Source organism: Xiphias gladius, chromosome 24 (genome assembly GCF_016859285.1).
Source record: "Xiphias gladius isolate SHS-SW01 ecotype Sanya breed wild chromosome 24, ASM1685928v1, whole genome shotgun sequence".
Classification (NCBI taxonomy): Eukaryota; Metazoa; Chordata; class Actinopteri; order Istiophoriformes; family Xiphiidae; genus Xiphias; species Xiphias gladius.
The window spans coordinates 17,834,604-17,848,980 of record NC_053423.1 but is presented as its reverse complement, the minus strand read 5'-3'; the positions used below and the strand labels follow the sequence as shown (position 1 = coordinate 17,848,980).

Below are 14,377 nucleotides of genomic sequence, written 5' to 3'. Positions count from 1 at the left end.
ACACCACTGATCTGAAATGTTAAGCATAGTTTTCCTCCGACACTGGGGCTCTTTGTTGACTTCATAAATTATAGAACAAATTAGCCTGCGGGGTTCGTTCTCGTGGTAAACATTTTCATCATCTTCAAAAGTTTTTTTTTTTAATGTAAAAAGGTGAAATACCAAACCCCTTCTCGCTCTCATTGATAAGATGTCTGACATTATGGATAAATATGTACAACATTGTAATAAGGCACCCTTTATAAACAAATGTAACCAATTGCATTATTAATTGTTAATAAATGTTAATTTACTAATGCTTTATAGATCAGTTATAAGCTATTAATAAAAACTTACTTTGCGTTGTCAGGTCTCTCTGGCTTGTGTTTATCCTTTCTATTCAGATATAATGCACTTATAAATGTGGTGGAATGTAACTAAGTATATTTACTCAAGTACTAAGTTGTGTTTCCATTTTTCTGCTACTTTTGATCCTATTCTACGACATTTTGGAGGCAAGTGTTTTACTTTTACCTCGTTTATTTGATAACTCTAGTTTCTGATTACATTGCAGATTCTGAATAATATTACAAAACATAAATCAACTAATAAATTCTGACATATTATTATAGATTAAGCTACCCAACAGGATATAAATTAGTCAAAAATGAGCCCAACCTTTACTAGCTGCTACATTAATGATGCTTACACATTAATGCATTATTACTAATTATTACTTATTATTAATCCAATGATATATTATGCATTCTGAAATTGGTCGTTCTATATAATGAAGGCTTTTACTTTTAGTAGTTAAAGTATATTTTCATGCTAATACATTTGTTCTACATTTAAGATTTTGAATGCATGGGTTTTAATGAGTAACAGAATATTTTTTACATTGGGGCATGGCTACTTTTACTTTAGTAAAAGTGCGGAGTACTTTTCCCACCACTGTATAAATATTGGTAACTTCTCATGGGTTTCTCACTTTCTAATAAACCATCAAGTCTGCAGTTATAAACTGTTAATAACTTGTTAATGATAAATAGATTTTGGTTCAAGTAAGTGGTCAAAAAGACTCTTCACAACCTAGCAAACAAAAAGTTGTTCTTGTTAATAGTTTATACAGTAAATGATCCATAAAGCTTTATTAAATGATTTATTAACCATTGATACTGCCATTACCTACAACTTATAAACCCATTATAAAGGGTTTCTTATTCAAAATTGGTACCAATAAATGTGAGGTTTAAATTTAGCTATTTCACTAACTTAGCTATTAGCTAACCCTTTACAGTTGCCTTCTGTCGTGCATTGTATTTGTACTATTTTTATGAGAAGGCATTGTTTTTGGATAAAAACCACAATTGCCCCAAAAAATAAATAAAATAAAAATACAGTTTAATCTGTAGCTACATACTTTACGTGTTCATATTCATGCAGGCTTTTACAGTACTGGCAGTCTTTGAAAGTTAAACGTAGACTACGACTGGCTTCCTGTGCTAGCATCCTAAAGGCCAAAGAGTGGGCGGTAAAAAGTTAGGATGGAAACTTCATGCAGAGTAATTTTGAGGATGTGTTGAGACATATTGCTGTAGAGTACTACACAACCAAATGTCAAAATAAAAGATATCACGTTGACCAGCATTATTCCCGAAAATGCTCTGAAATTTTGTTTGTTTTATACACTCTCTCCTCCTCCTCCTCCTCATACTGCTCAGTCATAAATCAAAACACTTTCTGTGCTCAGCCTGTTTATTATTTGGGACACATTGTTTTCCACTTTCGGACAAGTTAAACTGCATTAAAAAGTCTTAGCTAATGACAACCACCGATATATCCACTCGAGGATTTTCCGCGGAGATGCTCTGACCCCTTCAGCAGAAATTTCTCTGTTGCTGTCAGGAGCCTCTTTAATTAATTAGAACCACTGGAATCATAACAGACCTCCCCCCTGCCTCCTTCTCTTTTCCTTTTCACTTCTATATAAATCACTCTGCTCCGAGAACCAACCAGCTCCGGGGACTCCTGTACGTGTGTGTTCGAGCATGTTCCCCTGTGAATATGTGTGTGTGTGTGTGTGTGTGTGTGTGTGTGTGTGTTTGTGTGTCTTTTGTGCATAACGTGTACTCGCTGTGTGTATGTGTGAGAGGATGTGTGGGGCTTTTGGCATGCATGCATGGAATGAAATATTCAGGTTACAGGCAGGCACTCTGGTCCTGGAAATCTCCCTTCATCTGTGTTTCTCCCCCTCTCTGCAGGGCCACTTTATGTATGCTGCCAGGAGTTTCATCTCAGGTTTTTTATTTATTTTTTATTTATTCATTTTTATTATTTACTTATTTTCCTCTTTACAAGCAGCTGTTTCGCTAAAATGTAGATGTCTACAAGTCGATTAAAGGGACACAAATGTAAATATAACTGTTATTACATAGAGACACAGATGGAAATGGAGGATAAAGAGCAATGGGGTGGATGGGAGGTACAGGGAGTTGTTGTTGCCCAAAGACTCAAGAGCACTTTCTGCATTATACATCAGTTTTTTTCTTTTTATTTCTTCTTCTTCCTTCTTGCCCCAAGTCACTGTAGGAGAAATCAAAGGCATCAGCTCTTCTTTAACCTCGACTGCATCCATTTCCAGTTGAATGCTGTAACACAAACGCAGGACGCATCTTCTCTCCGCTTTGACTAAAGCAGACATTGTGTAGATCAGTGCTTCAGGCTCTCAGAAGCAAACCAGAGGCACTCAGGCTACTCAATGTGGTGCTCCTTTTGCCACGCGAAACACTGAAAATGGCTCGAAAAGCTGGATGACATGGCTGAGTGGAGTATGAATGGGTTCCAGTGAAAAGTAAATGAGGTCGTGTCCTTTGGTATTTATAGGCTGCTTCTCTAACAGGTCCTCCGCTGGCCTCTAAATGGGTTGCGTGAGCTTATCGTTGGTATTCACAGGTGACTGTTGACGAAAGAAAATGCCACCATCTTCCTCCTTTTGGCCTATCAAGTGACAGCCGTCACAAGGACCAGCATTGTACCCGTGAATATGTGGAATAGTGAGCTTCGCCAGAGTCCAGATAAAATGTAGACTATTTTTAGCAGTTTCATTTTGATATTCTTTAGAAGCCTAAAGACGAAAAAATGAATTCTATTTCACAATAGAAGTGATCAAAGAAAACACAGAAAAAATAAGCATAATTTATGTGGCAGATTTTTTAATTTTCTTTCTTGTTAAATGATAAGGCTGGCAATAGCCTATATTTTTCTTGTTAACAAATAACCAACAATGTATTAATCCTACAAAAAGTATTATCTGTGCAGCCCAAGCCTGATACATTATATTCCTCTGTGCCTGTCCTGTCCAAAAACTATGAAAAAACTGGGTGATATATTCCTTCTTTACCATGAACACAGTCACTTTAGTTTATTTTGAGACAAACCATTAACACTGTTCTGCTGCCGTAAATATTCGCTAGCGCACCAAATGTGTATTCTTCCGCAGCCGAAAACAGTCCCCAACAAAACCAAAAGGAAAAACTTAAATTGATACATAAAGCAGATAGTGGTGGAAAATTGTCATGTTGTCATTAATAAGATTGTGTTATTAGAATATAAAAGCAGAATCTTTTTAGCTCCAAAGCTTTAATCTGTTTATGTAACACAATCCACAAATTTAAAAAAAAAAAAAAAATCTTCCATATCCTTTGAAAATGTGAAGCTCTCAGCCTTTTTATTTAGATTGAAAAAATGAAAGTCATTTAATTTTCCTCTCTCTTGTCTTCACAGCACCACCCAGGGCTAGAAGAAATCAGCCCCACTGAAGAGGTGACAGATACGGAGGACAACGAGGAGGAGGACCTGGGCGTCCTCGACGACCAGCGGAGCATCATTCTCCACCTGCTCTCCCAGCTCAAACTGGGTATGGACCTCACACGGGTAAGGAGAAAAAAGAGATTGCACAGAACTGTGAAAGTAAAATTTTGGATGGCATGAATAGGATGTTCTTTCTGAGGCTTTTTCTATAAATAAATCCTATCCTTTGAACATTTTGGGTTTCCTAGGTGGTGTTGCCTACCTTCATTTTGGAAAAGCGTTCACTGCTGGAGATGTACGCCAACTTCATGGCCCATCCCGACATGTTCCTGTCTATCACAGCGGGCGCCACAGCTGAGGACCGAATAGTCCGCTTCGTGGAGTACTACCTGACCGCCTTCCACGAGGGGCGTAAGGGAGCTGTGGCCAAGAAGCCCTACAACCCCGTGCTGGGGGAGACCTTCCACTGTTCCTGGGAAGTGCCTCGGGACAAAGTCAAACCCTTGGTGAGATCGAACCAGGGGTTGACTCGGGAGCCAAGCAGGGGCCCCAACAACACACAGCAGGGTGATGACTCACCGGGAGGCTGCTACAGGGTCCGATTTGTGGCCGAGCAGGTGTCCCACCATCCACCGGTGTCAGGGTTTTACTGTGAGTGCCGGGAGAGGCGGATGTGCGTCAACGCCCATGTATGGACCAAGAGCAAGTTCATGGGCATGTCTATAGGAGTGTCTATGGTGGGAGAAGGTGAGTCACACCACAACACGAAACTTTTAAAATACTGTAGACATGCCCAGTTTGGTATCACAGAAAACCCCGTTCATTCACCAAAGTTTGAACTTTTCTTGTTTTCTTTTTCTTAACTGAACTAAGTGGCTTCTCACTGAGGTTAAGATTTCTTTTTCAAGAAAAACCTGGCCAAGTAGGACAGCATAAAAACAATGCTGGGACAATGAACACAAAACTAGACATAAAAACCAAAAAAATATAAGCAAGGCAAGAAAACTGTCACACGATAACTGTAGCGGAGAAAGTACTGAGTCTCTTAACCTGAGTGAACGTCGCACATCCACCGTCTAAAAATACAATATAAAAATATAAGATACAATTGTGTTTCTAAAATTTAACTTGGGTAAAAATACAAAATTATTATTAATAATTTAATGTAATTTAAGTAACAAAAAGTATAAGTAGTGTAGTGTTAGTAGTATTCCCCCCTTTCAGAGTTTTATACTGTTACTGTATACACATTAGTGGATTACTATCACTAATGCATTAACATATTAGTTTAATGATTTAGCCGGTAGATGTGGAGCTAATTTGAACACTCAATATGCTGTTTGGTAATTTAATCTGTCACACTGCATTGTATATGTTTTATTTGAAACACTGAGTGTCAAACGGTAACCAGTAAGCTGTAACATGAATGTAGTCTAGTTAAAAGTTCAATAATTGCCTCTTAAATGTAGTAGCATAGAAGTGTAAAGTCGTATAAAAAAATTATTCAAAACAAAAACATTCACCAAAAAAACGGATTTGAATTCACATAGAGTAACAGTCTTTGACAATTTGAGGTCTTTCTGTATATTATTTCAAACCTTCAAACTTTTTTTTTTTGCCCAGCTCCATTGTGGCACAAGGCACCGACATCTGTAAAACATATCGGCTGTACAGGCATTATAATTCAGAGGAGGAGAAGTTCACAAAAGTTTTCTCTTTTTTGTCACTGGTCACGTTGAAGTTGTTGTTTTTCACGTTCAGGAAATATCCCATCAAATTTCTTTTGCTCGGTGTTGGGGGTTTACTGGTGACCGTTGATGCACAGTACCGCGCATTTCTTCTGGTGCTTGGCACATGTTATCATGACTTATGAGACTTTTTCTCTTTGAATTTTACGGCGTTTTTGACCAGCAATATAGGTGACTATCTAGCCCATTTGTTCATTTTTAAGCTGCCACATGATGCCTTATAAATACAGTAATTAGCAGAATCTATCAACACACGTTTAATTAACCTTTATTTATACAGGGTAGGGGTAGGACACACAGATGCACAATTAAAACAGAAATCAGACAGCAAACAATGCGCAGGCTCAGTGAAAGCAGACACAAGCAGGTATACCACTATATAATGGTGTTCAACTTGACATCACTCCCTTGTGTGGCTGCTTCTGTAATTTTGTTTATTGTAAAAGCAGTTCACGCCGTTGTGTTAGTTTAAAATACTGCAAAATTGTGCAATTATGATAAATGAAAAGGTCACAACAACCTAAGTCTAAAACAGGGATGGAGGTCACAAGTCAACCCTGACCATTACTGAAGTAAAACACCCAGACACTTACTGGGATATTTGTTCCAACAATTCTACAAGCTACGGTTTCCAAAAATGAGCTTTGAGTTGAATCACCACCTCGGAGAGTCTCAACAAAAACCAGATATTAATTTAAGCAAAAACACTGCCCTTAAAATATAGTTCTACTTTTGTAACATAAATGAGTTTTGCTTGTTTTGAAGAAGGTACTTATTGTGTCAGCTGAATAACAGGAAGGATAAAATGTCCAAAAATTCTCTGAAAATAGCATTTTCCTTTTCTGGCAAACGCCTAGCTTTTAAACTATATCCCACTGTGACAGTGTCCTATTCTGTATGAAAGAGTATGAGACCTCTCCCATGGCAATCAATAATCCAGTCCTCTCTGTCAGCACCATTAGACCATGTACGGTAGACTGGGATGAGTCACCCCGAGCCGAAGTACAGGAAGTCCTTGAGCCCAATCGACTGAATCTGGATACGTGAACCAATTCAGTCGGTCATTAAAGCTTTCCCCCGCGCTCACTGTACTTCTGACTACCTGTCGGCAGGTTGTGACGCAGCAGTTCATCATCATTTGCGGGGACTGGTGCTGCCATCAGAGAACATTGTGACCTTCACCCCACGAAGCATTGATTTCTGGGTATTTTCGCAATGGTTGCTTTTCAGGGCTGCCAACTTTTGAGTTCAGCTTGGAGTGACAAATGTTCCCGGGGCGGGGGGAAGGACTGGACATCCTATAACAGACAGCTCAAATTTATTTATCAACTACAAGCAAAATTGATTCGTAATTGTGCAGCACCAGTCAAAAATCTGAATATGCTTAAAGATGAGTTTTTGATTGATAATTTATACATCAAATGAATATATTATACATAAATAAAACGAATTCATAAAATTAGACAAATGACCATTGCACTTACCTTCTTCATGTATTTGTTCCTCCAACCTTGCTCTACTTCTTTGGGCTTAACGGCAGATTAGGCACCATTTGGCACATTACCACCACCTACAGTACACAGTCTTTCGGTATAATGGGTCTGGCTCTCTCCAACCTTGCTCCACTCATGCTCATGCGGGTTAGTTGCTCGACCACAAAATCATTGTGACCGGCTGTTCCACCGCAACGCGCAACGCAATGATTTGTTGTCACACGCACTGCTGTTCCTTCGCTTCAAGATCAGTGGCCAGTGTTGTGTTGAGGTCTGTTTCCCTGTCATTATGTGTTTCCGCTTACCTTAACCTGAACTTAACCGTATCCCTAACCTAAACCATTTATCTCTGCTACACCTAATCCTAACCTAACCCAACCACGGAGGGCAGCAGTACAAGGACGGAGGCAGACTTCAACTCAAGGCCTGGAGCCAGTTTCACCAGCTCTTCCTAAGTTCAGACTTGGCCTAGTTCTAGCGCAAGTGTTTACTAACCTAAAAGGAGTTTTAGTAACTGCCAGGTGTAACTTGCAGGGCTAACGTTAGCTTGCTAATATGTGACCCGTTTAGAGTGAAGAGGAAAAGAGGTAATATGGACCTGAAACCTGATACATGCTGTTTAATAATCATCCAAATCTTGATGAGTTTAAATTACATTTCACAAAATTAACACGACATATATAAATTACAAAAATGTTAAGTCAGTGACATTTGACTAAATGAGTAAATGACATCAGTTAGATTAGCATAATTGCACTTATTATAAACTGTATGAATACTAATAACTGAAACACAATTTTCCCTGTATCCAGACTTCAATAAAACCAATACCTACATTTCCAAACGATACTATATGTCTTTTGCACCTCTAAATCACATTTTTGGAACTTGTGCTAATTAATGAGAATTAGTTCTGGTAGTTGGTTTGTTACCGTTGGACGGTTGACATGCTAGCTGCTTCCCCCGTGTCCAGTCTTTATGCTAAACTAACTTAGCTGGCTACTGGTCGTACCAACTATGTTAGCTTTATCTAGCATATATTAAACGGATAGTCATGAGAGTGTTATCAATTTTCTCATCTAGCTAGCTCTCAACAAGAAAGCGAATAAGCGTATTTCCCAAAATATCAACCTATTCCTTTAAGAAAAGTTTTTAAGTTTTTGTACTTTACTAGTACTTCGGTATGTCCGTGAGATTTTATTGGACTTTTTACTCCAACACATTACGTTGTGAGGCCTTTACTGTGGCTCTGAATAGGTTTATCTCTCTGTGTCATAATACGAACACAATGGTGCCACATCGAGTTCACCCCTGCAGGCATTTAGCTTTGAAAAAAGAGCTGCACAAGAAGTCTTTTGTAATCATGTGGTTATGTTTGTCAAGAACAGAAAACTATGCGTGGACATGTGAGCAGCAGTGGCAAAAAGGAGGGGTGCTGTTGTTTATGAATAAAATAAATCCACTTATGCACTGATTGAATGACACTGATGATGAGTTATAAGAGTCCCTCATGAGAAACATAAACAAACATAAACTGCATAAAGGAGGTATGAAGTGGAAATATATAATGTTCTTCACAATGGGCGTGTAATGCTGAGTATTTTGCATTGTGCATAACAGAAAACAATTAATGCAGCCTCCAGTCAGGTTAAATAACGTTACTTTTATTGCTTATACACCCAGGATAGGTGCTTAATTTTGTTTAGATGCATCTTAAATTAAGATTGAAAGCTGCTGCTGTAACGAGGTCTCTAGAGTGTTGAAACATATTTAACTCTTACAGAATATTAAAAGTATTTTAGAGCGCTATAAAATACTGTTAATGCTAGTTGTTACATTTAATTTAATATTTATACACAGTAGAATATTCACTTTCTGTGTGCTTATTGCTTAAGTCTCTAAACTGCCTGCTGTGTTATACAAGTGCATAATGGAAATCAGTGGCAGGCACATATATACATACCAGGCCCATGGATTAAGTAATTGTTTATTACCCCAACCATTTGATCATGCGTTTACACAAAGAGAGGCAGTGTGTGGAGAAATCAGCTGGCTCGACATGAAAACGTGGGAGGAGAAGAGGCTCCCCAACATGCCTCACCTCCTTTCAACTTCAGAGAAAATGGCGTCATCTCTGCCAAACTCTTACTGAATCATATTTGAGTTTTTCCTAACATGAGAAGATTTCATCTGTGTTTTCTTATCTGTCCCTGCGCATTTGGTTTCCCATCATAACTTGAATCCCTCTCGCTTTTCCCCCCCTTTCTCCTCCCAGGAGTTCTGTGTCTCCTGGAGCACGATGAAGAGTACGTCTTCACGTTGCCCTGTGCCTACGCCCGCTCCATCCTCACTGTGCCCTGGGTGGAGCTGGGGGGCAAAGTCTCCATCAACTGTGTCAAGAGCGGCTACTCGGCTACCGTCACCTTTCACACCAAGCCTTTCTATGGAGGGAAGGTACACAGGTCAGTGTTTCTGTGCATTTCTTTCTCTCCTTACCGCCTGTCTTTATATATCCATCTCACTTTGAGAAAATACATTACCGACTGGTTCCTCTTTCCTTTCATTTCATTCATAAATACTTTACAGAATGACATTGTCAGGCATCGACTTTTGCTTCATCCTCCACAGTATGATTAGATTAATAAATCTGGCTTGCAATGGCCATGCCAGCCAGATTATGTCTCCTAACACTGATGTAATTAAAGGCTCCTGGTTCTGTAAACCCTGCTGCGGAATTTCATAACATTTCAGTCACATCTTTCATTTTTCTGCTGTTTTACAGGTTAATTTTTCATTTAAAAGCTTTAACAGTTGTTGTTATTATCGTTATTCTACAATGTGAAGGGGGTGCCACCCCGTTGTTAAAAAGCTGCTTCCTTATCTTGCTTACCACCCTCCCACCCCTCTGCATCTCATCTTGATTGAGTGGGATAAAATACAGGAAATGTTTTTTCGTGATTTGATTTGACTTTATCAAGAACGACATTAACATACCGTAACACACAAATATTGCAATAGCCTTTTACCTATTTTGCAACCTCCAATTAATTAAGAGAGAAAGACACTGAATAGGTGACTTATTAAGTACAATTATGATCTTTCAGCATTACATCTTTGTCAGCCAATATTCCATGCGTGGCCAAGAAGGTCCGAGTATAGACGTCACCTGATTCAAGCATGGTGTGAATCCCCATCGATTACGTTAATATCACATAAAATGATTTACCATATTGACAAGACAAAACTGTCACTGGGATGTCATCGAATGCTCTACTCCCTGAAAGTAAGATCATTATAATATAGTGATGACGCTAGTAAATATAATTATTATCGTCGGCCACATCTGACTAAGCCATTCATAGAAAAATATTGAATAAAAAAAGCTTTTCAAAGCACGAGTGTGTGAACAGTTGCACGCTTCACAGCATTTGCAATAAAGCAATTTCCTTCCATACTGTTAAGCTATTAAGCAGATTTCACGATAAATTAGGCCAAGTGTGGCACAGAATAATGTAGTATGGAAGTCAGCAAGGGCTGCCGAACTTCTCCGTGATCCAAAGCGATTAAATAACGAAAGTCTCGTCCGTTTCCAATGTCTAAGATGTAAAATGAAAACGCTCGCATGCAAAAGTGTACTGCACTGCATGTGACAGGCAGTCAGGACAATTTTCTAACAACAGTCTCTCTGTTTTGCCGATGCAGAGTGACGGCTGAGGTCAAACACAACCCGACCAACACCATTGTGTGTAAAGCGCAGGGTGAGTGGAACGGCACTCTGGAGTTCACCTACAGCAGCGGGGAAACCAAGGTGATCGACACGGCCAAACTCCCAGTCACCAGGAAGAAGCTGCGACCAGTGGAAAAACAGGGGAAGACAGAATCCAGGTGAAAATCTAATTATCCCTGACTTTATGCGGTTTTCTATAATCGGTTAATTTAGGCAGCGGGTAGTCGCAGATGTGGGAGCCTCTGATTTAACTTTGTGTGTGTTTTTTACCTGTGCGTGCAGGCGGTTATGGCAACATGTCACCAAGTCGCTGAAGGAAGGGAACATCGACGAGGCCACGGAGCACAAACACAGGCTGGAGGAGCGACAGAGAGGGGAGGAGAGGCAGAGAACAGCTGATAACAAACCCTGGACACCCAAATACTTCACTAAAGAGGTAAAGTGTAGGGAGCAACACTGCGGCTGTGATACCATGTATCACAGGCTGTGTCTGAAATCACTCCCTCCTTACCATATAGTGGAATACATTTGCTTTCATTGCTAGCAGTCCCTCAAGGGGAAGGCTTTACACACCGATCAGAACTGATCACGATCCACAAGTGTAAAAACATGTCATTCTACGGCTCAATACTGTGTAAACTGCTGAGTGTCATATAGGGAGTAGTGAATTTTTGGATCTCACTTACCTCTGGTACCTAGACTTTTTTTTCTGAGTCATTTTGTTTGCAGAGTCCAGAGCACTGAAGAAAAAAAAAAAAAAAATGACCTCTGGGTAATGGATAGACCTGACAATAAAGAGTTTTCATAGGGACTGCGTCTGCAGTAGAAAATGGTTTGTCTCGAAATGGATCACAGCAAAGTCCGGAGTATCTAGAGTAACCAAAGCCTCATTTTTCCACCAAAAAGTAAAAAGTTCCAGGAACTCAAACTCCTTTTTGCACATTCCTGTTTGTTTTCGCCTTCAGGAAACATAACAAGAAATGTCTGGCTCTCGACTTAATTATGATACCAGTGGCACCCCGTGCTGCCTACCTAATGAGCAATAATAAAGCTGCATACATGCTTTGTACAACCTTCGGTGTCTGACCAGTCAGCACGGCAAACAGTTCCCGGGACAGCAAAAACGACCACCTCCGAAGCAGGGACTTGCTGTGGCCCAGGAACGGCGGCTGAGGATCTAAGTTCAGACCCTGGTTCCTGGGCCTCTGGGAAAGTTCCTGCAGTGTGAACAGTTCATCAAATGCATTATTTCAAACTTGTGAGCCCTACAGACAGAATTCCTTTTACCTCCATTGCATTGGGGTGGAGGCAGAAAACTCGGAATATACAACCAAAATGGTCTGCATGGCCAGACACTACTTTTGGCACTTTGGGTAATTTGAGTGAACTGACCCTTTAAGTATTATTCGCTTTCTGGGTCACTAGTAACATTTTTAATGGTCCCATTTTTCTTCCCTCACGTCTGCAGGGAGACGGCTGGATCTACAACAACCCGCTGTGGAAGTCGACCTGACAGCAGAGCAACGCTCTCTTCTCGCGGACAACAACCGAGATCCTGCCTCCACACACCGAGGACGGAGGTCAAGGGGGTCAAACGGAGGGAGCAGCGTCTTCCCCAGACCCTCAGACCTGAGCTATAGAATATCGGAGGGTCCCCATGGAGACACAAACAGGAAGCAAGCACGGTGCCAAAGGGATCTCCACTGTTGCAACCAAGGTGTTTGGAGCTCTCGGGACAGAAGTACATTTTATATACAGTTAATAGTATTACTATTCAAAGTAGAGTATTTCTATTTTTCACCTTGCCAAGGCCTTTTTTGCACATGCACAGTAATGAAGTTTGCCACTGGTGTTTTACTTTTTATTTTTATGATCAATGTTTTCTCAGACATTGTTAATGTTTGGTTCAAAGCTTTTAGTTGGTCATGCAGCGTTAGAATGAATTGATGGAAGTTCCCCGTAACACATAATATTGTAGCTGTAAATGAGTTGTTTATAAAGCACTTTTAACCATAGAAATAAATTTACTGTTTTATATCTATGGCTTTTACCAATCAGGGTGGTCTCTGAGCTTAACGGGAAATAGGAACACCCGACCAGATTTGACATATATTGACAGAAATCAAGCGGTAAAACGAGCAAACGTGCTACATTAGATTATGTGTTAGTTTATATTATTATACAGTACTTTATAATGAGCTACTAGAAAGTAAAGGTCCTGATTGTTTTGTCTGCACTATGAATGTATTTGGACACATTTTAATAATGAGTATGCTACTTTCCCACCTTGTGCTGTGCGCTACTACACGCTTTTTGTTTTACCTTTTATATTTTGCCACCTTGCTCCATTTACAGTATTTCACCCACTGAGTGAGATGCCTCTGCATAACAGACGCTTTCCATTACTACCTCTCTCATTCAGCATTCCAGCCATTGGCCACTTTTTCTTCCAAAAAGAAAACACTGGTTTGTTCGTGGAAAAATGTTCCTTGGTGTCTTCTGATCTGTGCCCTTGCAATGGTACTTGTGTAATTAGGCAGCCGCCGCCGCCGCACACCCAGTTAATACTTCTCCTTACGTCGCCCGCGGTGATTAATATGGATGAGGATTCTTGCAGAAACACACAACCGTGTTCTCGCATCTGGGGGCGGCTGGGAGGTTGCCTCTGTGAAGCTGAGGGGATAATCTACCAGAATAACAATCACAGGGAACTGGGGTAACCAGCCTGTTGGAAAAGAAAAAAGGAAACGCGATGGGTCACACAACTGCAGTGCTCATATTTTCACAGTGCGTATTTGACAAATTATGTTGCCAATTTCCGGATTGAATGGCTTTCCCAAAACAAAGCAAAGCAGAGATTAAGAGAGCGATTGACAGTCTATCCAAATAATGTTGTTCTACACTGAAAGTTTATTTTTTTAATGGCCTTATATGTATATTTTTTGTCATGAAAGGACCTTCACTTAAACTCCTCACTGCTTTGCCTTTTCAGTTGTTCCTTCACTTTAATTTTAAGATGTTTTTTTAGCCAGGTGGAAATAGCAGATGCCAATTTGTAGCCTAAGCCACAACAGTACATGGCATATTACATTACATTACATTGTAAACCTGCAACCACTGAAAAAAACCCGTCGCCGACTTCCAACCACTGTTCATTTCTGTTTTATGAAAGTCGCCTTACATGAAACTAACAAGCATTTTTCTATATCCAAAAGGATCCAGACTCACCTAAGTAGACTGATTGTGGATAAATGAAGGACTGTCCATTAATAAAGACCTTGTACCTTTTTTTTAAAAAATGATGTCCTCTCATTATGAATGTACAACTGTTATATAATGTCCCGCAGTCCAGTGATTAATCACACTACTTGCTCCTCATTCGCTCCACAGGTGGACGCCTTGCGCTACACCTCATTTGTCATACCACAGGTCGAAGCAGGTACAGTCCGAGAGAAAATTTGTTTTAATAAGTGTTCCCTCCCCAATCACGGACGCACTCTTTTCAGCCTTACTGGCGACGTGGTTTCAACGTGGAATATCACATTCTAAACAACCGGCTAGATTCCCACACATTTGGTACAAATATTCACGAGCGCTTGGAGGATGAACCCCGATAA

At 40.0% G+C, this 14,377-nt stretch overlaps 1 protein-coding gene across 1 annotated transcript in view; it reads left to right on the top strand.

The window, feature by feature from the left end:
- Window positions 1-14,038, top strand: part of LOC120786243 (oxysterol-binding protein-related protein 10) — a 77,405-nt gene extending 63,367 nt beyond the window's left edge. The window contains exons 8-13 of the mRNA XM_040121555.1: window positions 3,766-3,915; window positions 4,041-4,539; window positions 9,309-9,495; window positions 10,736-10,918; window positions 11,043-11,196; window positions 12,229-14,038. Of these exons, the coding sequence (XP_039977489.1) occupies window positions 3,766-3,915; window positions 4,041-4,539; window positions 9,309-9,495; window positions 10,736-10,918; window positions 11,043-11,196; window positions 12,229-12,273 (1,218 nt within the window). The 3' untranslated portion in view covers window positions 12,274-14,038. The remainder of the gene's footprint in view (window positions 1-3,765; window positions 3,916-4,040; window positions 4,540-9,308; window positions 9,496-10,735; window positions 10,919-11,042; window positions 11,197-12,228) is intronic.
- Window positions 14,039-14,377: the final 339 nt, after the last annotated feature.